This window comes from Camelina sativa, chromosome 14, assembly GCF_000633955.1.
Source record: "Camelina sativa cultivar DH55 chromosome 14, Cs, whole genome shotgun sequence".
Lineage (NCBI taxonomy): Eukaryota > Viridiplantae > Streptophyta > Magnoliopsida > Brassicales > Brassicaceae > Camelina > Camelina sativa.
The window spans coordinates 18,701,785-18,726,883 of record NC_025698.1 but is presented as its reverse complement, the minus strand read 5'-3'; the positions used below and the strand labels follow the sequence as shown (position 1 = coordinate 18,726,883).

General features: G+C 39.3%; 2 protein-coding genes and 1 pseudogene across 2 annotated transcripts; all 3 read right to left on the bottom strand.

The window, feature by feature from the left end:
- Window positions 5,104-6,501, bottom strand: LOC104743755 (annotated as a pseudogene).
- Window positions 8,241-9,891, bottom strand: LOC104741949 (leucine-rich repeat receptor protein kinase EMS1-like). The gene has a single exon (XM_010462890.2). The coding sequence runs from the start codon at window positions 9,797-9,799 to the stop codon at window positions 8,363-8,365; it is 1,437 nt and encodes a 478-aa protein (XP_010461192.1). The 5' UTR covers window positions 9,800-9,891; the 3' UTR covers window positions 8,241-8,362.
- LOC104741948 (probable LRR receptor-like serine/threonine-protein kinase At4g36180) lies at window positions 11,290-12,952 on the bottom strand. The gene has a single exon (XM_010462889.2). The coding sequence runs from the start codon at window positions 12,862-12,864 to the stop codon at window positions 11,425-11,427; it is 1,440 nt and encodes a 479-aa protein (XP_010461191.1). The 5' UTR covers window positions 12,865-12,952; the 3' UTR covers window positions 11,290-11,424.

Genomic DNA, 25,099 nt, shown 5'->3' with positions numbered 1-25,099 from the left:
ATGAAGACTGGTGAATCTGTAGAAGATTACTTTGGGTGAGTAATGGTGGTGGCTAACAATATGAGGAACTGTGGAGATGACATGAGAGATGTCCAGATCGTGGAGAAGATTCTGCGCACGTTAACTGAGAATTTCAATTACATTGTTTGTTCGATCGAGGAGTTGAAAGACATTGATAATCTCTTGGTTGATGCATTGCAAAGCTCACTCTTCATACATGAGCAGAAGATGAGAAAGCCTAGCAACAATGGAGATGTTCAAGCACTAAAGGTCACGTTCGACGATAGAGGAGGAAGAGGCAGAGGAAGAATGAGTCAAGGAAGAGGTAGCGGAAGAGGAGGACGATCATTCAACAACGCCACAATTGAGTATTTTAAATGTCACAGAATTGGGCATTTTCGATACGAATGTCCAAACTGGGGTGGAAAAGCTAATTATGCTGAAGTGGATGGCGATGAAGGTGGTGCTACTCATGGCGTCCACAGAAGATAATCAGAAGGAGGAAGCATGGTTTCTAGATTCAGGCTGCAGCAACCATATGTGTGGAGAAAAGATGTTGTTCTCCACATTGGATAAGAGTTTTCGTCACTCTGTAAAATTGGGAAATAACTCTCATCTGAGGGTGCTGGGGAAGGGAGACGTGAGTCTGCAGTTAGGAGGAAGAACAAATGTTATCTCCGATGTTTACTTTGTTCCAGACCTACGAAGTAACCTTCTCAGCATTGGTCAGCTCCTAGAGAAAGGGTGTGAAGTGCTAATCAGAGAAGGAGTTTTCAAGCTGCTTCATCCAAGAGTTGGGCTAGTCCTGCAGTCTCCAATGACATCAAACAAATTGTTTAAGGTCATGACAGCCATAAACCAAACTGATGTTGTACCTGAATGCTTGCAAATTGCATCGTCGGTGGACGACTTTCAACTATGGCATCGCAGGTATGGGCATCTAAACTACAAAGGTTTGAGGACGCTAAAATATCAGAACATGGTGAGAGGACTGCCATATTTAAAGAATGGTGGAGGAGATGGTGCGTGTGTTAGCTGCTTGGTCGGGAAACAACATTGAGAATCAATTCCAAAGAAAAGCTTATGGCGATCATCACGAAGGCTACAATTGGTGCATTCAGACCTCTGTGGTCCGATTTCTCCAGCATCAAACACCGACAAACGACACATCCTCACCTTCATCAACGATTATAGCATAAAGGTGTGGATTTGTTTTTTGTCAAACAAATCTGATACATTTGTTCTGTTCACAAGATTTAAGAATCAAGTTGAACGAGAGACTGGAGAAACGTTGGTGTGCCTGCAAACTGATAGAGGGGGAGAGTACACATCTAATGAATTTAAGCAGTTCTGCGAGGAGATGGGAATAAGCAGACAGCTCACAACGGCGTTCACACCGCAACCGAACGACATAGCAGAGCGCAAAAACCGCACTATAATGAACATGGTGCAATGCATATTGAAGGATAAAGAAGTTCATAAGAAGTTTTGGCTAGAAGCAACAAAATGGGCTGTCCATGTCTTAAACAGAAGTCCCACTTCTGTATTACAAGGAAAGACACCAGAGGAGATGTGGAGTGGAGTAAAACCATCAGTGGATTATTTCAGAGTTTTTGGGTGTCTTGCGCACGTCCATGTGCCAGATCAGAGAAGAAAGAAGCTGGATGATAAGAGCATTACTTGTGTGTGGATTGGAGTGAGTAATGAATCAAAGGGTTATCGACTCTATCATCCAGCCACCAAGAAAGTCATGACCAGCCGAGATGTTGTCTTTGAAGAAGAGAAGGGCTGGAACTGGGAGGTTAATGGAGAAACAAATGGGGAGCAGTTGATTTGCGAGGAAGAAGACGTTGATGCAGAGCTTCCGCAGCTATCATCAGATCAAGAGGCTCCACAATCACCAGAGCTGCCGCTGTCACCGACAAACCAAGCCGCTGCACAGTCACCACCGAGAAAGGTTGAAGAGACAACAATAAGTCAAGACAGAACTCTTAAACCACCTTCATACTTACAAGAGTATACTACTGGTGAGGAATTGTCGAGTGAAGAGGAGGAAGAAGTCACCAATATGGTCATGTTTGTTTCTTTTGATGATCCGGCCACGTTCGAAGAAGCATATGGAGACAATAAATGGATAAAAGCTATGGAGTATGAGCTGGAGTCAATAGAAAGGAACAAGACATGGGAACTGGTGGAGTTGCCTCAAAGAGCAAAGAAAATTGGCGTAAAATGGGTATACAAGACAAAGCTAAATGAGAAAGGAGAAGTAGACAAGTTCAAAGCACGACTTATAGCAAAACGGTACGCTCAACAACATGGTGTTGATTACAATGAGGTATTTGCTCCGGTGGCGCGATGGGACACTATTCGAATGATGTTAGCAGTGGCGGCTCAGAAGAATTGGTGTGTGTATCAACTAGATGTAAAGTCTACATTTTTATATGGAGAGCTTCATGAGGATGTGCATGTTGAGCAGCCACAAGGTTACATCAAAAGGGGAGAAGAACATAAGGTATACAAGCTTAAGAAAGCATTGTATGGCCTTAAGCAAGCACCTCGGGCATGGTACCGCAGAATCGAAGCTTAATTCAACAAGGAAGGATTTCAGAGATGTGAGTCTGAACATACTTTGTTCATTAAGAAGGAAGGTAACAAAAATCTGCTTGTTAGTCTTTATGTGGATGACTTGATTTTTACTAGGAATGATAATGTTATGCTGGAAAACTTCAAGTCATCTATGAAAGATGAATTCGACATGACGGACTTAGGGCAAATGAAGTATTTTCTTGGAGTTGAGGTTGTACAAGATGAGGAGGGTATATTCATTCATCAAGGAAAATATGCGGGAGAAATATTGGAGAGGTTTAATTTACAGTGTGGAAATGCAGTGCAGAATCCAATTGTCCCTGGTTCAAGATTGTCAAAGGAAGGTGAAGGAGATAAAGTCGATGCAACGCTTTACAAGCAACTAGTTGGAAGCATGTTTGTTGAGCAGATACATGGGTGCTCCCACTGAACAACACTTGCAGGCTGCAAAGCGAGTGCTTCGGTATCTGAAAGGTGCGTAGTATCATGGCTTGTTCTACAAGAGAGGATGTAGTGAAGGTCTAATCGTTTATACAGACAGCGACTATGCTGGAGACACGGACGACAGGAGGAGCACAAGCGGATATGCGTTCATGATGAGTGGAGCTGCTGTGGCTTGGGCATCGAAGAAACAACCAGTGGTAACTTTGTCAACAACTGAAGCAGAGTTTGTGGCTGCAGCTTTTTGTGCATGTCAATGTGTGTGGATGAGAAGAATTCTAGAGGAGTTTGGTGTGAAGCAAGAAATGAGTACTACGATCTTGTGTGACAACAGTTCAACTATTAAGTTATCTAAGAATCCAGTACTTCATGGGCATAGCAAACACATTGATGTCAGATTTCATTTCTTGAGGGATCTCACGAAGGGAGTGTTCAGTTGGAGCATTGTGGGACGAGTGATCAGGTAGCTGACATTTTAACCAAAGCATTGAGACTGGAGGTTTTTGTCAAGCTAAGGGAGAAGCTTGGAGTGTGTGCTCGCATGTTAGTGAAGGAGTAAACTGAACACCTGCAGTTTTCAGTTTAGGGGAGGCATTGTTGGGTTTTGAATAAGTCTTTGCTTACTTGTTTTGAATAAGCTCCTGGTTTGTAGGAGTCAAGTACTGGTAGTCCTAGTCTTTGGTTCAGTTCCTTAAGTTTCGTTTTGTTTCGTTGTAGAAGACTTAGTCTTCATTTCTTTGGCTATTTAAAAGCCTACAGTCATATCAATAAAGTATCGAACTATTCAGCATTTGAGTGTTTAATATCTGAGACCAACAAATCTGCAAATTCATCAACAAAACAAATCTGCGATGAACAACAATAAATCTGCGAAAAACAGTAAATAAATCTGCCATTACACGATAAACAAATCTGCCACAAACAGAGATTAGGGTTTAAAAAGTTTTACATCATTGTCACTGCCGCCACCTTTTTCTCCATCCTCTGAACATCAAAGCCAGAACAACAATGGTTAAATACAATAGCCACTCTCTTTCACAAAAGCAATGATGGTTAAATTGAATGGTAAAGAATGACAAAAGTTGGCCAGAGAAGTTTGTGGTCAGAGGGAGACAAAACAAAACTTTACTTTTAGTATACTCACTGATTCGTTGGAGAAGTAGTGTCGACGGAGAAGAACCATCGGCAGAGAAGTAGCGTTGCCGGAGAAGAATCATCGTCGAAGCCAGGTAACCTTTTGCTGTCGGTTTTTTTTTGGGTCGAAAAGGAGATGAGAGAACAAAGATAATGAGAATTTTTTTAAGATTATGTAATATATTTTTTTTGTTTATTATTCATAATTAAATTGAAATGGCAATTTTGTTAATATAAAAGAAATTTAGGTTAGAATGTTTTTTCACAAAAAAATATAGGTCATTCTAGTTATAGCTTCCTGAATGAAGTCATTCTAGTTATTTCATACAAGATATAGGTCATTCTAGGTAATTTTCACGTATGAAAAACACAAGCTTTTGCCTCCAAAAATATTTAGATAAATTCAAAGGAACAGATACAAGTACCTTTTATAAAATGATGTATATTGCTTCCTCTTTGGTTTTTTTTTTTCTTCTTCTTGCTTGTTTGATGGATATTTCCGAACAAATTATTTTTGGGTTTTCTAAAAAAGAATACGAAATCGTGATTTTGAAAAGAAACAATAGTTGTTCACTTGGTTGTTGTTTGATGGTTAGTGTGAGAAGTTAATTAGTGATCATCATATGTAACTCATAGTTTTGCTCGCTACACGAAATTTATGATTCATTTCCAAATAGATTATGTAGACAAACAGGATACTGATCACATATATACCTATCTCACGCCGATGTTATCGTAGTCTGAGAGAAACTTTATCACATGATCCAACGGCTATATCTCAATCCTCCACGGTGCTTTATGAGTAAGAAAATAAAACGAGCGTTTTTTTTTTTGAATATAATGAACAAGGGTTAAAATACTAATTTTACTAACGCATTTTCTTTATTATTGTGATGGACCCTCTTCGTTTCTTAAAGTATAATTTATTTTGCTCAGTACAGATCTTATTTGGGGCTACAAATATGTAGTTTTCATGCTGCTAATTAAGCTTTACATGGAGAAAGTGGTGAACCGCAAAGACAGTCGTTACCTTCAAACGCGCTGGCGGGAAACTTTGTCACTGGAAGATTTCCGCAAAGATGATTTTGACTCACGTTCAATGTCTGTAATCCAGCCACGGTCGCTGGCACCTTCCCAAATACCAAATTCCTTGATATATCCAACATTCTCAATGAGTCCCCAAATTTTAGCTTCCCCAGGTCGAATCGGAGTTTGTTGCCTGACGCCTGAAAGTCGGCCAGATCTATTGCTTGGTTTAGGAACCATGTTGGACTCCCAGTGATCTCGTTTTCTGACAGATCGATGTAAAAGTAAAATTGTGGTCTCGATGGCTTCCAGTCGTTCCCGCATTTTACAAGTTTCAACCCGTAGATAGACTGCGATGAGGTCACCCATTCCGGTATTGTTGTTAAGTGGAATTGGTTGTATGACAGATCAAGATAGAAGATACCTTTAACGATCTTCATTGTAGGGAATGGACCGCTTAGAAAATTTAGTGAGAGATCAATATGATTGAGTTTTTTCATATTGGCAAAACTCTTTGGGACAACACCCGAGAACTGATTCTTCGAGAGAACCAATGTGGAAATCACCTTAAGTCGCGATAAAAAAGCTGGGGATCGTCCCCGAGAGAATGTTCTGGCTTACGTCAAGGAGCTCAAGAGTTGATGAAAGCAATGCCAACGAAGGAGGAAGATTTCCTAAGAATCGGTTCCGAGAGAGATCAAGAGATACAAGCTTCGTCATAGATTTGAAAACATCTGGTATGGTGCCGGAGATGCGGTTTCCGCTGAGTCTCAGCAATTTTAACCTAGTCAAGTTAGATATGGAAGTCGGGATCGGACCAGTGAACTGGCTTTTCTCCAGAGTTAACTCTATCAACTGGCTTAGCGCACCGATGTTAGCCGGAAGGGGACCAGAGAGACGAGTATTTGTGAAGTCAACGTACTTTAGATTTGGTAATTTGAAAAGAAATTGAGGAAATGATCCAGTGACATTTAAAAGATAGTTGAAGTAAACTCCCTCGAGGTGTTGAAGTTTGGCCAGGGACGGGGAGATTGTGCCAGAGATGACGCTTTGGCCAAGAATGCCAAATCCATTGATTTCCAGTTTGGTGACGCGGTCACCGGTGTTGCAAATGACACCCATCCAGGAGCAACATTTAGTACCTTTTTTCCACTGTCTTAGAATGCCCAGACGATCTCGAGATATACCCGATTTGAAAGCTAAAAGACCCGCCTCATCATCAGGATGACACGTGGCAGCTCTGGTGGGGCTTAGACACTGAAGAAAGAGAACTGCGGCAAAGATGGAAAGAGTGAAGGATCGAGTGTTCATGGTGGTGTTGTGTGGTGCAATCGAGAGAAGCAATAGGTAGCTATTAATAGTAATAGAGTGTGTTGACTCTCGAGATCTCATTTCATTTTTTTTCTTTACATTTTTTAGTTCTTGTAACACGTTTCTTTTTGTCAAGTCAAATAATCTTTAACCAAAAAAAGTTGACGATTTTTGACCGATCCATGTGCATGTATCCATAATAAGTGGCGATAAGCATGGTCGATTTTTCCATTCCCCCGACAGACTTCAAAAACACGGCAGAGCATACTATTTATGTATTATACTGAAATGTCTTGATGACCACATGTTAGTATGTTACAGACTTGGTAAGTAATCCATGAACATGAAGTGACATTGGTAAGCGCTCCTGTATATTTTTTAAGCTATTAACCTGCTATTTTTGTTCACTATGTATTGGTTTAATAATGCAATGGTTGTTGCGTACGTAGAACACAAGTAATTAAAGATTCGAGATGTGGTTGTGACCATAGAGCCGGCGCTTATTTCAAGGAGGCTACAAGCTGCGGAGAAGAGTCAGTCCATAATTCATTTTTAGATTATGATTGTTGTTAAAAATGTTGTGATATATCAGGAAACAATTTTTTAATTTTACATATAATAATATTAAATTTTACAGATTATTAATTATTATTAAAGATATAAATACTATAAATTTAAGTGTTTTATAGAGTTAACCTGTAATGTAATAACTCCATCTTAGGTTTCAAATAACAAAATTGTTGTACAAATTCTAATTTTTGAGGTTTAAATTGGAATTGGTAATCATCTTAAAAGTTTTTTACTGGATTTTCTCTTTTCTTATTTATCATAATACTCATTTTTCAAGTTGAAGTAATATTTTTATTTACCAATGAATAATTAGAAAATATCAAAAATCACAGTTTTCTACTATGTATCATCACGTAATTCTGTTAATTATTACTCTATCTTTTTCATAAAGAATGTTATTCTAGGGTTTTATTTTTGTTACCCAAAGAATGTCATTGTACATTTCTTATGTATCTTTTATTTTAAATTTCCTAATTTTACTTTTAATCTAGAACTAAATATATATATATAAAGTTACCTTTCCTCACTTTTGGTGCTGCCACATCAGCAACTCATTCTTTAATTTTTTGGGCATATTCTAAAACACTTATCCACTAAGCAGTTTCTAATTTATTTGTTCATAACACTTGAAAGACCCATATTAAACCCAAATGTTTTACTTCTTATTTCTAATTTCTAATTTTGACAAAAAAAACCCCAAATAATCCTTTAACTCTCATACCAATATATTAAAAAGGCCCACAATATTAACAAAAAAAATTGTTAACTAAAACATTTAGATTATTGTAATCTGTTATACAAATTAAAGGTGGTTTCATTAGAACACTAAAAAAAAAGTTACCTAAAAAAACATTTTTATCTAAAAACTACTTCAATTTAATATATTATAATCAGTGTTCAAGAAAGTGCTAAGCGGTATATGGGTAGTGACCCAGCGCCTAGAACACCTAGTTAACCTATAAACCATTTTTTAAATAAATAAATACGTATTTTAATATTTTCTAAATTTGTGTGAAATGAATTACATACTTTTTGTAAAACAATGAGAGTATGTGATAACATTAAACTAAGGAATGACGAATCAGTTACTCTACAAACATATTTTTTTTAACAGCCCCAACAATTTTTAATTTGAAATCAAATTATTAATGATGTTTTTACAGCACTCTATATATATTATATGTATCGTTGTAATTACGCTTTATCATATCAAGCAACTTTAGTTATTATCATTACAACTCTTAGTTGGAACTACGTCAAAGTATCCAAATTGAAAATTGTAGTTTTCTTGCAGCTAAACTTTACAAGGAGAAAGTGGAGAGCCACAGAGACAATCGTTACCAGCAAACGCGCTAGCCGGAAACTTTGTCGTGGGAAGTTCTCCGCAAAGATGGTTTTGACTTATGTTTAGTCTTTGCAGACCAGCCACCGTAGCAGGCACCTTCCCATATACCAAGTTCCTTGATAGATCAAGGGTTTTTAGCGTCCTCGGAAACGTCAAATTCCCCATATCGAATCTGAGTTTGTTTCCAGCCACCCGCAACTCCAGGAGGTACTCCGTCTGGTTCAAGAACCTTTCTAGACTCCCAGAGATCTCATTTCTCGACAGATCAATGTAATGGAAGTACAAGGGTTCTGCTGGCTTCCAGTTGTCTAAACTCATCTTGATCCCGCATTTTGCTAGCTTCAACAAGAAGATGCTTGGCAACGAAGTCACCCATTTTGGAATCGTTTCTAGTTGAAATTGGTTGTACGAGAGATCAAGATATTCGATGGTATTAATGATCAATTCAGGGAACTGATCAGTTAGAAGATTGTGGGAGAGATCAAGATTGTTAAGATTGGTCAGATTTACAAAACCTTTCGGCACAACCCCTGAGAAACGGTTCTTGGAGAGATTCAATTTTTCGAGCCTGTTGAATCTCGATATATAGCTCGGGATCGTCCCCGAGAGATTGTTCTGGCTCAGTTCGAGGGCGAGGAGTGTTGGTGCGACTGACACAATGGACGGAGGAAGCTCCCCGGAGAATCCGTTTCGGGAAAGATCGAGAAATTTAAGCAATGTCATGGATTCAAAAATATCTGGAATGGTTCCAGAGAGGCGGTTGCCACCAAGATTCAGATTCTGCAAGAACTTGAGTTTAGCAATCTCAAAGGGTATAGTCCCGGTTAGGAGATTACCGCCCAAAAAGAGATAAGATAAACGAGTCAGATTTGATATCGAATTCGGGATCGAACCGGTGAATTTATTTCCACTAAAAAAGATTTCTTCCAACATGCTCAACACGCCGATGTTGGCCGGAAGAGGACCGGAGAGACGGTTGTTTTGGATGTCAACGTACCTTAGCTTTGGTAATTGGAGAAGAAATTTTGGAAAAGATCCAGTTATGTTCCCATGATCTCCTAAGCTAATCACGTTGAGGTGTTTGAGTTTGGCCAACGAGGGAGAGAGAGTGCCAGAGAGGGAACGTTCGGGTTTTTTGAGAAACCCGACTAGTTCAAGTATGGTGACGCGGTCGCTGTTGAGGCAAATGACACCCTTCCATGAGCAGCAAGAAGTACCTTTCTTCCAAGAGCTGAGCATGCCGGAAGGATCTTGAGTTATACCGGATTTGAAAGCTAAAAGACTTGCCTCGTCATCAGGATGACACGTGGCAGCTTTGGTGGAACTTAAACACTGTAGGAAGATAATGATGGAAAAAATAAAGAGAGTGGCTGAGAAAGAGTTCATGGTGATGTTGTGCGGTGGGATTGAGATATGCTAATTGGTTGGTTGGTAGCGATTTATCTATAGAGGGAGAGAGACGACTTGAGAGCTACAAAGTCAAAGTCAATAATTTGGACCAATCCATTTGCATGTGGCAGCAATAAGTGATATACAGATAGATCCTTTATCTAATGCCGCGTTATCTTGCTCTTAGAGACAAGGTTCATTTCGTGATCCTACAGTTACAGCAACTCATTTAAACGAGTGATTTTGTTGCGTAAGATGTAGGTAAGTGAAAGAGAAAATGCAGGTAAAGTCGTGGAAACCATATAATACCGAAAAATTCGCTTACGAAAATAACAATTTATCTTTTTTTTTTAAAATAAAATGTTAAATTATATGCAAAGAAAAATTATTGGTTTGCATCTGCTCTTTTTAAAAATTATTTAGAAAAAGAATTAAAAAATAAAGTTCAGCCAAATCAAACATTTTCTCATTTTTATATCATATTGAAGTAGTATTTATTCAAAACCAAAACTTACTAATAACAGTTTTGCTTTTTGTAACAAAATTACGTATGTTATTTTATGTCTTTGTAACTTTCTGCAGTTCATACGGAACAAAAACATAAGTAAAAAAATTATGTATGTTTAGATTTATAGGTAATGATCCAGACAGTGGACTGAGTACGTGGGCTACAATATAGGCGGTATATTTCTGTACTCAATCCACGTCCAGAGTTAGCATTGAACGCGATCAGGAAATTCGGGTGATTATTAAATTCAATTCTTATATTCTAATTTGGATAATGTTTACTTCGGAACATGTAATGGTCTCTTTAACAAAAAAAAAGCATGCAATGGTCTACATGTATTTCAGAAAATTCGGATATTTATAATAAACAAGATTGGAGTTTATGAAAATTAGTTATGGAAATGACATTTCGAAATTTTTTATTCTAACATCATGTACGTACATTATATTTGTCTATCTTACACCTTACTTTTGTCTAACAATATGTACGTTATTTGACTACAAATTAAAAGTCAATGAAGCCTAAGTACGATGAGATAGACTGGGTGGACTAAGTTGGCATCAATATGGGCTGATAAGATTTATGCCTTTATTCTCTTAGCGTAATCTAACATTAGTAGCTTTATGACTTTTATTTATCGTAAGCAAGTGGAAGTTTAGATTGGTTTTGAAGAATCAGTTGGTCAGTTTTGGTTTTACTAGTGTTGAAGTTTAAGATGCTGCCTCTCTTTGTCGCATAGCTTTGATTAATATTACTAGGTTGGTTTACTAAGTCTTTGACAGAATTTGAAACAAGTTTCTCAAACGTTCTCTCCGATGTGGGTCGGTGGAAACACGATTTTGAAACGCCTAGATAGAAGCCTTTCGAACATCGTATTAGTAGATATCTTTCAAATCTGTTTTATAGAGACAAGGAGCAAAATCTATCCACAAGTTTAGACACAAACCACCAAAACCAAACCCATAAGGCCATAACATACAACTGCTAAAATAAAAATTTTATTCCCATAATAGTTACATGCCCACGCATGTGGCTAACTTTCATTATTACAAATATTATTTTGGAGCTACGTGTCAAAGCAAATCCAAATACAAAAATATGGTTTTCTTGCACCTTAAGCTTTACAAGGAGGAAGTGGAGAGCCGCAAAGACAGTCGTTACTTACGAACGCGCTTGCCGGAAATTTAGTCACTGGAAGCTTTCCACAAAGATGGTTATAACTCAAGTTCAGTTTCTGCAATGTAGCCACTGTCGTTGGTACCTTCCCAAATACCATATTCTTTGACAGATCCAGGAGTTCTAGTCGCTCACTTAAATTCGTCAGCTCCCCCAAGTCGAACCGAAGTTTGTTCCTTGACGCTTGAAACTCATACAGGTTACGTGCTTGGTTCAAGAACCTTGCTGGACTTCCTGAGATCTCGTTTTCTGAGAGATCGACGTAATAGTATATGTTTGGGTTCACAGGGTTCCAATGGTCAAAGCTCATACTGATCCCGCATTTTACCAGCTTCAACGAGTAGATGGACGGAGACGAAGTCACCCATTTCGGTATCGTTCTGAGGTTAAATCGATTGTATGAGAGATCTAAAGTGGCGATGCCGTCAACGTTCTTCAAGGCTGGGACTGGGCCGTTTAAAAAATTATGGGAAAGGTTGAGATGGAAAAGCTTTGGCATATTGGCCAAAGTCGTTGGCACGACTCCTGAGAACCTATTCCTCGAAAGATCCAACGAGTCGAGTACCTTGAAGTTGGATAAAAAGATCGGGATCGTCCCGGAGAGATTATTCTGGCTTAGGTCGAGGAACAAGAGAACCGGTTTGAGTGATGCAATAGACCGAGGAAGGCTCCCAGAGAATCCGTTGCGGGAGAGGGTTAGAGATTGGAGCTTCGTCATGGATTTGAAAATATCGGGTATGGTTCCAGATAGACGGTTGCCGCCTAAGTTGAGTGATAATAGGAGGTTGAGTTTAGCAATCCCTACGGGTATAGTTCCGGTTAACATATTATTTCCGAGGTTGAGCTGAAATAACCGGGTTAAATTGGAAATCGAACTCGGGATTGGACCGGTGAACCGGTTTCCGTCGAGACCTAATTCCACTAACTGGCTTAGCGCACCAATGTTAGCCGGAAGAGGACCGGAGAGACCGTTATTTGTGATGTAGACTTGCTGTAGCTGTGGTAGTTTGAAAAGGAATTGAGGGAAAGGACCAGTGATGTTTCGAAGATCGGTGAAGTAAAACCCTACAAGGTGTTGGAGTTTGGCCAATGACGGCGAGATAGTGCCGGAAAGATAGGTTTCGTTAACATCAGATTGTCCACTGAGAGAGAGTCCCGTGACGCGGTTGGTGACACAACCGACACCGGACCATGAACAGCAAGCAGTACCTTCCTTCCAGGAGCTGAGAATGCCGGAAGGGTCTTGAGTTATACCCAATTTGAAAGCTAAAAGACCCGCCTCATCATCAGGATGACACGTGGCAGCTTCATTGGAACTTAAGCACAGGAGAAAGATAACGGCAGGAAAGATGAAGAGACGGACGGAACAAGAGTTCATCGTGGTCTTTGTTTTGTTTTATGTTGTGTTGTGCTGATTGAGAGAAGCCATTGGTAAGCTATTAATAAAAGGAAAATGACGACTACAGAGCTGACGATTTTGACAAAGTCATATACTCATATATCATATGCATGTGGTCGCAATAAGTTGTGGTATATGTATCCCGTAAGCGTTGTCGAATTTACCATCTATCGATCCCTTGAGAGAGACAGATCTTTGATTGTAACAGATTTTATTTGAAGGTTTTTTATGTAAAAGAAGTAAATTAAATGAGAAGTATATTAAGTTTTATTTACGTAAAAACTTTAAATATCACTTAAAATGAAACAAAAAATTATAATGAGGTTTAACGTATTTTTCTTCCTTTTCTTCTTTTTCTTGAACTTTGTTGTTTATGGTATCGGAAGGGTTTAATTCAAAATTTTCCATCATGTATTTTTGTTTATTTTCTATCATGTTTAAAAAATATTTTAGTTTATTATGAAACTTATTTAGGAAAAATAACAATTTTCATTTTTGTTTCAAAAAATGTACGTTATTTTTGTAAACCTTTTTTCAACACGTTATTTTTGTCCAACTGTATGTGCGTTATTGACCAGAAATTAAAAGTCAAAGATATATAAGTACAATGGTCGAGATTGTGGACTAAGTTGGCCTCAAGTTGGGGTGAAGATCATGCCTTTATTCTCTTAACATTAGAAGCTTTATCTATTCGTTTATCGTAAGAAAGTGGAAGTTTAGGTTGTTTTGGAAGAACCAATTAGTCAGTTTTCGTTTTATGGTGGTGAAGTTTAAGATACTGCCTCTCTTATAAATCCCTTTGTTATGATTTTGAATATTTAGTTTCATATGTTAGTGTTTGATTGAATGTGGATGGATTAGTCTAGTAAAACTTCTGTTCTAGACACACAAAAATACTAAAGAGAAAGCTAGTTCAGAGATGGTTTCAGGCGTCCATGCGTTGTATGTCCTGGGAATGACCTTGTGTGATGTGTATGTAGAGAAAAATTGATGCTGTAAATCGATTACTTGGTTTGTGGTTTGGTAAGGTTTATGTGTGCTTATATACGGAAACACGTCCTATTTCCCCTCCCCTATAACTATGGCATTGTACTATCATTCAAGGTCTATATGAGGATGTCCGTACCATACGGATGACCGTACTAGCCATATCACAATAAGGCCGGGTTCACTACGACAATAGGAGAAGAGAAGAGGTTCGGCCCATACATTGATCTAGAAGCTTCTTATCTAGCCGTTGGAGATGTAGAGAAGGAAAGATCACATGTGGAGTTGATTAAGGTGGTGTCGCTATCAGCTTTGGGAAGACATCCTTCTCTCTTTATGTCCCTATCATATATTTCCTTATTTGTAAAAGGAAGGTGCCCTAGTGATCTCTCCTATTTAAGGTTGTAGTCTCATATTGTAAAAGATATTCTATGGAAACCTATTCTATTCGATATTCTTAGTGTTCACACGAAATATCTTCTCTCTAATCTCACCAAACTCTCAATCTCTTTCGCTAATTCTAATATGGTATCAGAGCAAGTTTTTCGATCCTAGTCTCACAATCTTCTACCTCATCTTACTCTAGATCTTATTTTCCAATCTTTTAAAGTAATCTCTTGGTCTATACGATGGATCCGACCATGGAAAACGCTAAGTCGATTGTCACTCCGGTTGTTCTCAAGGAAACGAATTATCTGTTGTGGACGAGAACCACAAGGACTGCCCTTGGAGGTAGAGGACTCTGGAGCCATGTTGAAGTGGACTATGTCCCGAAACAACCCTCTAAAAGAGAAAACAAAGGTGCTTCCAAGGAGGAAGAACAAGAAAAGGAAGCGGAAAAGGAGGTAAAATGGTTCCAAGAAGACCAAGTCGTCCTGTCCGTTCTTCAAAACTCTCTTGATGCTCCAATTCTCGAAGCCTACTCTTACTGCGAGAGGGCTATAAGGAACTGTGGGAGACACTCAAGAACATCTATGGGAATGTTTCGAATCTGACTCGAGTATTTGAAGTCAAACGAGCTATCAATAGCCTCAATCAAGAAGACTTGGAATTTACCAAGCATCTTGGCAAGTTTAGAGTACTATGGTCTGAACTTGAAGCCCTACGACCGAGTACTCAAGATCTGGTGATACTTAATGAGAGGAAAGAGCAAGATAAAGTCTTTGGTATTCTTCTCACTCTGAATCCAGCCTTCAACGATCTCTTGAAGCATATCCTAAGAGCCGACAAACTTCCCAACTTTGACGAAGTATGTTCTCAAATTCAAAAAGAGCAGGGATCTCTAGATCTCTTTACTGGAAAGGGAGAGCTTGCTACGGCGAACAAAGGAGTGTATAGAAAAGAAGACAGAAAGGTGTGGATATGCGATCACTGCAAGAAGAAGGGCCATATGAAGGATAAGTGTTGGATCCTTCATTCCCATCTCAAGCCGGCAAAAGTTCAAAGCCAACCTCTCCAAGGAGGCGACATGCGAGAAAGGGACGGGCTCATCTAAGCAAGGTGACGAAGCAGCTATGACAGCGTCATATGGCGAGGTGGTGAGGAAATCCGACCTAGAGGCACTCATCCGATCCATTGCTTCACTCAAGGATTCTGGATATTAAGACGGGAAAGGTTCTTGGAGGAGGAAATGCTAGTGGAGACCTCTATGTCCTAGAGAATACCTTATCAAATTTACCTACTTCTTTTAAGTCTTGTTTTGTTGCTAGTTTGGATATTATGTGGCATGCTAGGCTAGGCCATCCTCACTCTCGTGCTCTTGAATTAATGTTGCCTAATGTTTCTTTTGATAACTCAAGTTGTGAGTCTTGTATTCTTGGAAAACATTGCAAGTCTATTTTCCCTAAATCTAATACTATTTATGAGCATTGTTTTGATTTAGTGCATTCAGATGTGTGGACTTCACCATGCCTATCTAGGGATAATAACAAGTATTTTGTGATATTCATTGATGAAAAATCTAAATATACCTGGAATACCTTATTACCATCTAAAGATAGGGTGTTTGATGCCTTTGTTAACTTTCCAAATTATGTTACTAATCACTTCAATGCTAAAATAAAGGTACTTAGATCAGACAATGGGGGCGAGTACACAAGTCACAAGTTTAAAGAGCATCTTACTAAGCATGACATCTTACGACAAACCAGCTGCCCATACACACCCCAACAAAATGGTGTGGTCGAGAGGAAGAATCGACATATTATGGAGGTTGCAAGATCAATGATGTTCCACACAAATGTCACTAAGAGATTTTGGGGTGATGCAGTCATGACGGCATGTTATCTCATCAATAGGACACCGACGAAAGTTCTCAATGATTTGTCTCCATTTGAGGTACTAAACAAACTTAAACCATCTTTGGAACACTTACGCGTGTTTGGCTGTGTTTGCTTTGTTTTAGTGTCGGGGGAACAGCGGAGTAAACTCGATGCTAAGAGCAACAAGTGCATGTTCATCGGGTATTCCACAACACAAAAAGGGTATAAATGCTATGATCCAACCACAAGTCGTCTGTACGTCTCTAGAGATGTGAAATTCATGGAAAATGTGGGCTATTTCGACAAGAAGGATTGGAACAGTCTTAAAGATCTCTCGGATTCGCCCAATGACCAAGCTGCTAGCTTAAGGTTTCTACTTGATCATCTCAGCAACTCTCATTCAAAACCGAGAAGTAATCCAACCGAACCACATCATGCAGAGACAGAACCTATTCTTCCCACCACACGCGATGTCGAACCTCATATCGATACAAGCGAATTCATGGAAAATGATATAGGCGAACCTGAACAACATTCTTCACACTCAAATGAAGGGACTGCTACTGGCGATCCTGTCACCACACAAGCAGACCAAGGTCCTACACACCAACCTCTACGCAGGAGTGAACGCATTCGGTCTCACCCCTCCACTTGGAATGACAAACGGGTCTACTACAACAATCAAGAAGTGGCTCATCCTATCCAAGCGGTTTGTTCGCTTGAGCTTCTATCTCGTGACCACCAAGCATTCTTTGGTAAAATTGAAGATCATTGGATTCCCCAAACCTACAAAGAGGCCCAGGCTGACGACGAATGGTTAGGAGCTGTTAAAGATGAAACGGGTGCAATGATCCGTAACCATACTTGGGACGAAGCTGACCTTCCTAAAGGCAAAAAGGCAGTTAGCTCCAAATGGGTCTTCACTATCAAGTACTTAAGTAATGGTGACATTGAACGCTATAAAGCTCGCTTGGTTCCTCGGGGTTTTACTCAAACCAATGGTGCTGACTACACGGAAACTTTCGCTCCAGTGGCTAAGTTACACACGGTTTGAGTCGTACTCTCTTTGGCAGTTAACCTATCATGGAAGCTGTGGCAGATGGATGTCAAAAACGCTTTTCTTCAAAGTGAACTCGATGATGAAGTCTATATGACACCACCACTAGGATTAGAAGTCATCGTTGCTCCGGGAAAGGTTCTCCGACTCCGCAAAGCTATCTACGGTCTCAAACAATCTCCCCGCGCTTGGTACCAAAAACTTAGCTCAACCCTTAAAGACTGTGGCTTCCGGCGATTAGAGGCTGATCATACACTTTTTACTCTTCAGACCGATCTCGACATTATCGTGGTGCTAATCTATGTTGATGATATCATTATCACCGGCGACAAGAAGGACGGTATATCTGACACTAAGTAATTCCTTAAATCTATTTTTGATATCAAGGATCTTGGTGAGCTAAAATACTTCCTAGGAATTGAAATTTGTCGCTCTCTGGAGGGCTTGTTTCTTTCACAAAGGAAGTATACCCTTGATTTGTTGGCTGAAATAGAGAAGCTTGGTATTAAACCCGTCCTCACTCCTCTCGATGAAGACTACCAGCTCAAGCAAAAGGGGGAGAGCATCCGGGCAAAGGAAGGAAAGCCGCGGGAACCGATGGATGAGCCATATGAGGATGTCACCCGATATAGACAACTTGTAGGTAAGTTGATTTATTTAACCATTACACGACCTGATATATACTATGTTGTGAATCAGGTAAGTCAACATATGAAGGCCCCGACCAAGTATCAGTGGAACATGGTGGAAAGAATTCTGAGCTATCTAAAAGGAACTCTGGGTCAAGGCATTTAGATGGGCAAGAACTCCAATACGGAGATAGTGGGTTACTGTGACACAGATATACCGGGGATACTATAGACCGGCGATCTACAACTGGGTACTGTACTTTCATTGGAGGTAACTTAGTAACATGGAAGTCAAAGAAGCAGACTTGGTACCGCATTTTCACCAAGGCTGCATGTCCTAAGGTTTGTGAATATATTCATAGCAAACTTGGACTTGTAGACCTCACACATCCTTGATGCACTTCCCTAATTCGTGGACATCACACTCTTTTTCCCTTAACATAGTTTTGTCCCATGAGGTTTTCTATGTTAAGGTTTTTTTTAATGAGGTGATGCTTTATGGGTTCCAAGCTTAGCCAATGCACCCGGCTAAGCTTGAGGGGGTGTATTAATCAAGGTCTATCCGAGGATGTCCGTACCATACGGATGACCGTACTGGCCATATCACAATAAGGTCGGGTTCACTACGACAAGAGGAGAAGAGAAGAGGTTCGGCCCATACATTGATCTAGAAGCTTCTTATCTAGCCGTTGGAGATGTAGAGAAGGAAAGATCACATGTGGAGTTGATTAAGGTGGTGTCGCTATCAGCTTTGGGAAGACATCCTTCTCTCTTTATGTCCCTATCATATATTTCCTTATTTGTAAAAGGAAGGTGCCTTAGTGATCTCTCCTATTTAAGGTTGTAGCCTCATATTGTAAAAGATATTCTATGGAAACCTATTCTATTCGATATTCTTAGTGTTCACACGAAATATCTTCTCTCTAATCTCACCAAACTCTCAATCTCTTATGCTAATTCTAACACGTACCACATATACGCGGAACTTAAATCTCGTCCTGTGGATCCCCCCATAAACTATTGTAAATCTATTTCCCCGCGAGACGATAGTTCTCATGCCATTTCCCCCTAATCTGGATTTCGACGGTTTACGAACTTAACCAGGTAGAAACCCACGTTAACCCGGTTTGAAACAAATTTAAAACCCGAGTAAAAAAAACAATCTGACCCGATTGATGTTCTTCGTCTTAAAACGAAAATCCCCAAATATTGAATGTATAAACCCTAAAAAATCAAATTCTCTTAAATTAAGTTTTGGGAATCATGAGCAATGTCTCTGGAGCTTCGAGTTGTGCATCAAATGTCCGAGAGAGAGGACGAGGTAAAGTTGTTGGCGTGCCTAAGAGATGTTGGTGTGGAGAAGTGATCGTCGCCAAAAACTCGAAATCAGAGACAAATCCTTGTTGACGATACTTCCGCTGTGGGTATGCAGCTACGAAGAAGGTACATATGTGACTATACACCTTTTTGATACGTTGAATTTTTTTCTCATTGTTGTGATTTCTGCTTGATAGCTTATGAATGATGTCCACTGCTTCAAGTGGGTCGATGAGGCACTGTTGGATGAGGTAAAGTCTTTGACTCTTCACACTGTAAAACTACAAATGGAAATGGAGATTGAGAAGAAGATGAAAATGGAGCTTGAGAAAGAGCTATTTCAGAGGGTTGAAGATGCAAAATCAGAACTGAGATCAAGGATGAAGATGATTATAGTTGTAATAGTTTTTGGCTGTATGATCATGTTTGGTCTATTTAAGATAGCAGGATGAGCTAGTGTAACATCATTAAGGTTGTAATGATCTTGTTTGGTTGGGTGTATGATCTTATGTTTGGTTGTATGACCAAATTATGTTCTTTTAATGGATGTTGTTCAATGGTTATGGTTACAAAATACTGATATTATGTTCTAAGACACTTACATAGGTTCATCAATAACAAAAGACATCAATAAGGATCCAAAAGACCAAAAGACATCAATAAGGTTCCAAAAAGAAATCATTAAGAGTTAATCACAATAAGGTCATACATACAAAAACAGTCCAGTCCTCCTTGTGATTCTCTTTCATACCATTGCCAATTATCCTTCTATTCCCACTCTTACTTCTCCTTGACGACACCATTAGTTCTCTTGAGTCAAAGTCCTTTGAGAAGGTTCACCTTGAGTAGCCTACATTTAAAACCAACAATCAGACTCATCCGAGCCAACACAAATCAAACCATATGATTATGCATAACCAAAACAGAATACTAACATGTGTTGCATTTTTCTTCTGATGGAACCTATGGGTTGTGGTCAGCTGCACCAAAAATCCCACAGTGCATGATCCTTTTCTTCTCTTTTGGTTTCTTCTTGGTAGGCGACTCATTAACCCCCTTCTTCTTCTTCTTGGCTGCCTTAGTAGAGTCTCCCTCTTTGGGAGGTGGTGCATGCACATCATCACCACCAGTAGAAGGCCAAAAGCGTGGACCGCTTAGTGGAATCAAGCCGTTGTTATAATTCTGCTGCCATTTAAAGGTTCTGAACCATTGGCACACGTAAGTCTGGATTGGCAAAGCGGAGAGGGGAGCAACAACGTCAGAGAGGTACGTAATGCTGTTTCCAATATGCTCTGCAATGCTGTTTCGAATACCCGCCATATATGCATCACCTATAGGTACGTAAATCCTTCTTTGAGTTTCAACATCAACGTCATCAGAATCTAAGAAATTCAATTCTTCATTTTCCATTTGCTCGTACTTTTGAAGATCTTTATCAATTCTTGATGATCTTCGTATGAAGTTATGCAATGTCATAGTCGCTACAACAATCTTACAATGCGTTTGAAGATCATAGCATGCTGGATTCCGGATGATAGAAAACTTTCCTTTCCATACACCGAATGTTCGCTCAACAACAGAACGCAGAGAGGAATGACATTTATTAAACATTTCATTCTCACTTGTAGGTGGTCCTCCTCGCCATTGATGCGGATGATATCGGGTTCGACGATAGGGAGAAAGATATCCTTTTCTATTAGGATATCTTGAATCAACGAGATAATATCTTCCTTCAGGTGGAGTTGGAAAATATTCATCGTTTTGTGCACAATATGTCAATATCTTCGAATCGTGTGCCCTTCCTAGTGTTCCCACATATGTATATATAAACTCCATTTTGAAGTTACAAATCGCAAGCACGTTTATGGTAGGATGTTGCTTCCGTAAGTTCCAATACTTCTCTATCTTATCACCTCCAACTCTTACTGCCACATGTGTACCATCAAGAACTCCTATGCAACCACTAAAAAAAGGATAATACCTTCTATCAGCTGACAGAATGGGATTTACCTATCGGAGTTCGTTTTCTTCAGGCTTTATAATATCTTGAGACATGCGAACCAGTGCTTCCAAAACTTCATGAAACTTTCAATTTACTGTCTTTTGATTGCGTTAATAATGTGTTGCAATTGTTCGTTGGACTTCATCATGTGCAACAGTTTCAAGAAACATCGCAACAGCTTCTTCTAATCCACATTCTCGACAATCTCGTAGTCCATAATCTTTCTTCAATGTACCACATAATAGTTGGAAAGTTTCTTGATGCATTCATAGAGTTTCGAAACATTCTCGATCATGGCCATTTATCATTTGCATCGTATGGCGCCATCCATGATCTCGATCAATTCTCATTAGTTGTCGATCCTTGTTTGGATCCAAGCATTCACTCTCGATCAACAAAGCAATTACTTTGAGCAAATTCTGGTTGTAAGAGATAGTTAGTTCCTGCAAAAAGAAAGAAAAGGAAAAATTGTTAATACGATCCAAAGTAATATCATGCATNGTTAGTTGATAGAAGTAGTGACACAATTAGGTAATATTTTAAAAACAATCATGCATGTCGATCACGTAACATCAAAGTAAATATAATTTAAAACAATCATGCATTTTGGCCTCGCATGCAACATCAAAGTAGTATGACTAGTAAAGATGGATGTATACAATAATGCACAAGAAGAAATGAGCTTAACTTTATAATACAAATTTAGTAAAACATTCATAATTATTATTAGAAAACAAAGAGAACATGAAAGACATGATTATTATTAGAAAACAAAGAAAACCCAAAGCATTCATGAAAGATATTCACGATTATTAGCAAGAAAACAAAATAAATTTTAAACGCCATAAAATTTTCCTAATTCATGCTGCCCAATCAGATTTTCCAGTCTTTCGCTCCAGAAATTTAATCTTCTCTTCTTCTTTTGGCAACGACATGAAGATTTGGCGACCATTCTCATCTGAAGCAAGATAAACAATTGCAGCCCAGTACAACTCACTTTCATGGTTAAGAAGAGTCATATTTGTGAGCTTTTGCATACACACGGCACAACTAAACGGATTTAGAGATTCAAAGGTCTCACGGCCACCTTTCCAAAATCGTCCTTGGTCTTCGAGAGCGGTTGTGAGACGATCCCACTTATCTGGTTGAGTTCGCGTTACGAGAAGATGAAGCTACATCTTTACCTTTCCCACGTGATCGATCGCGATTTTCCAATCGGTCCTAGTGGTGTCACTTCTTCATCCGAGTCGTTCACTTGTATCAATGGACTCGGTGGATCAGGATGTAGTTGACTTGGTCCGGCACGAGGTTGCCATCCCTCATTTACCGAAACATTGACTCGAGCATACAAACGATCAAGTAGAGGAATGTCTTTCAAAGGATGGGACCTTAGCCTAGATGCTTCTGGACAACTCTGAAAATAAATATAAAGATAGAAAGTATTAATATAGTTAATATCATATTTATGTATGTTGATACTAAGATTTTTGTGTGTCTCCTAGTAGGTTCAATTAACCTTATGCAATTGTAGTACTTAAGGTGTCAATCCAAATGGGATGTTGCTACCACTCAAGATACAATCAAGAAATCACAAGTTAAGCCAATTCAAAAAGAGTGTTTTTATGTCTAACAATCCTAGAGTGATCATAATGCAAAACGGAAATGAGTCACAGAACTAGAAACGAAAATGTATGACAAGAAGCAAACAAGAATAAGTGAAACCGAAAACGATTCTAAGCATGAACAAACGAAACAGTCTCAGGAATGTAATATCAATCAAAAAGATAAAAGTCCTAAGGATGTGAGTAATTGATGTTGGTGGAGTCTCCTAGTCTACAGAGTGTTTAACATACGACAAGCAAACTATCCCTAACAATGAACATCACAACTTAGCTAATCCAATCTCTTGGCAAAAGCTACTCAGACTCAACCACTTCCATGCCTAGCTCTCGCTAGAGAAACATGATCAAGCATGGCATGAAAAACAAGTTCATTCAAGTCAACAAACATCCTAGACAACTAATCTCTTAGGCTAGGAACGTAAGTCTCTGACACTAGTTGGTCAGACATTTCATCAAATACCTTTAGGGTGTGGAAATGTCTCGAACCTAGTTCCAATTAATCAGAGAGAAACTAGTAATTCTAACACTAGTCCAGAAGGGAATCAAACAAATCTAACTTAAACACCCTACATCCTAAGATCCTCCACCTAGTCTATCCCATCCCTAAGAACCTTAACACTACTCAGATCCGGAAATCATCACCAAAGATACAAATCCAGAAAACATTGAACAAAGCATAGTAGATAGATATAAATGAGAAGAACAACATTTTAGAAGAAATCAAGTGCAAAAACTCAATGAATTAAAAAATATCTGGATCCAAAGTCTGAAAATGTTTTTGGAGGCTATGTAAAACCTTAAGAACAAAATGAGATAAAAGATAGGATGTCTCTGCCAAGACTTAACAAAACGTACTTATAGTAAAAACATGTAAATCCCTAAAACTTAAAACGACAAGATCAAGAGTCGGTTTGGGAATCTCCTGAAGCGTGTAAGACGGAACATTTTCCTGACATGTGCGAACGAGTGATGGCTCGACTGGGTGATGGTGTTGGCTCGAGTGGTGGAGGGTCGAGTCGACAGGCAGCAGCTCGAGCTGGAGGGTCGAGTCGAAGGGCAGCAGCTCGAGCTGGAGGGTCGAGTCGACGGGCAGCGACTCGAGCTGGGTGTATACGCATCCACTAAAACGATGATAACTTTTGAACCATACTTCCGATTGGCTTCACATAAACGGCATATGAAAGATGACTCAATTCCCTACAACTTTGGTGAAGCCGTCGAAAGCTAAATCTCACTCGAATGGAACGGCTCGAACGGAGTGGAGTGGTTGCATGACGAGTGGCTCGAGCTGGGTGTATACGTGTCCACTAAAACGATGATAACTTTTGAAGAATATTTCTGATTGGCTTGAACAAAACAGCATTGGAAAGATGATTCAATTCTCTATAACTTTGGCGAAATCGTCGAAAGCTGAATCCCTCGACCGGTGGCTCGAGTGATGACTCGAGTGGTGACTCGAGAGTGGTGGACTCGAATGGTGTTGGGTCGACTCGAAGGACGTGGACTCGAATGGTGTTGGGTCGACTCGAAGGATGAGGACTCGAATGGTGACTCGAACAGCATCTCGGACAATGTGTTCCTGATGTCTCCTAGATACATGAAATACTCCGGAATGCACAATATATGCAAGGATGATGTAAGAACTACCTAAATATGCAAATTGTACAAAAGATGCTAGAAATTGATACAAAACAACTAGTTATCCTAGCTAAATGCATGACAAATACATGCTAAGTAGAGACAAAATATATAAATATCAACTCCCCCAAACTTATTCTTTGCTTGCCCTCAAGCAAACGATCAAGAACAACATATGTAAAAGAGGTGTGAAGATGGGGTCTCAGAACCTAAAACATGCTGAATAGAGTAGTTAGAATCAAGGTCCTTCTTTTTAGTTATATGAGCATGGTGAAGGAATTTTATTTATTTAATCTACACATGTAATCCTATCAATCACTCCCTTTAACATTTATTAACAGAGAACCGTGAATCAAGCTATGCAATGTCGTTGAACTCATTTGGCTAGGTTTAAAGGTCAGAAACATAGATGGTCTCCTTCTCAAGTGGTTTTATCAATAGAGAACAAGGTTCTCTCACGAAAAGGAGTTGAGCTTAAGAGAAGGCTAAAGGTTGAAACCAACTGATGCATACAAGAGCAGCGCCCTGTCTACCCAAAGAACATTCCAAATCGAAGTTGGTCCTATCTCTACCCTTCATCAGAAACTTCATCTCAAACCCATTCTTTCATTCTTTAGACTCGGTCTTAGGAGGAGTTCAATTCTTATCATTCCAGCGGATTGGGAAATCTTTATTATCAGTAAGGTTCTTTTTTTTTTTTT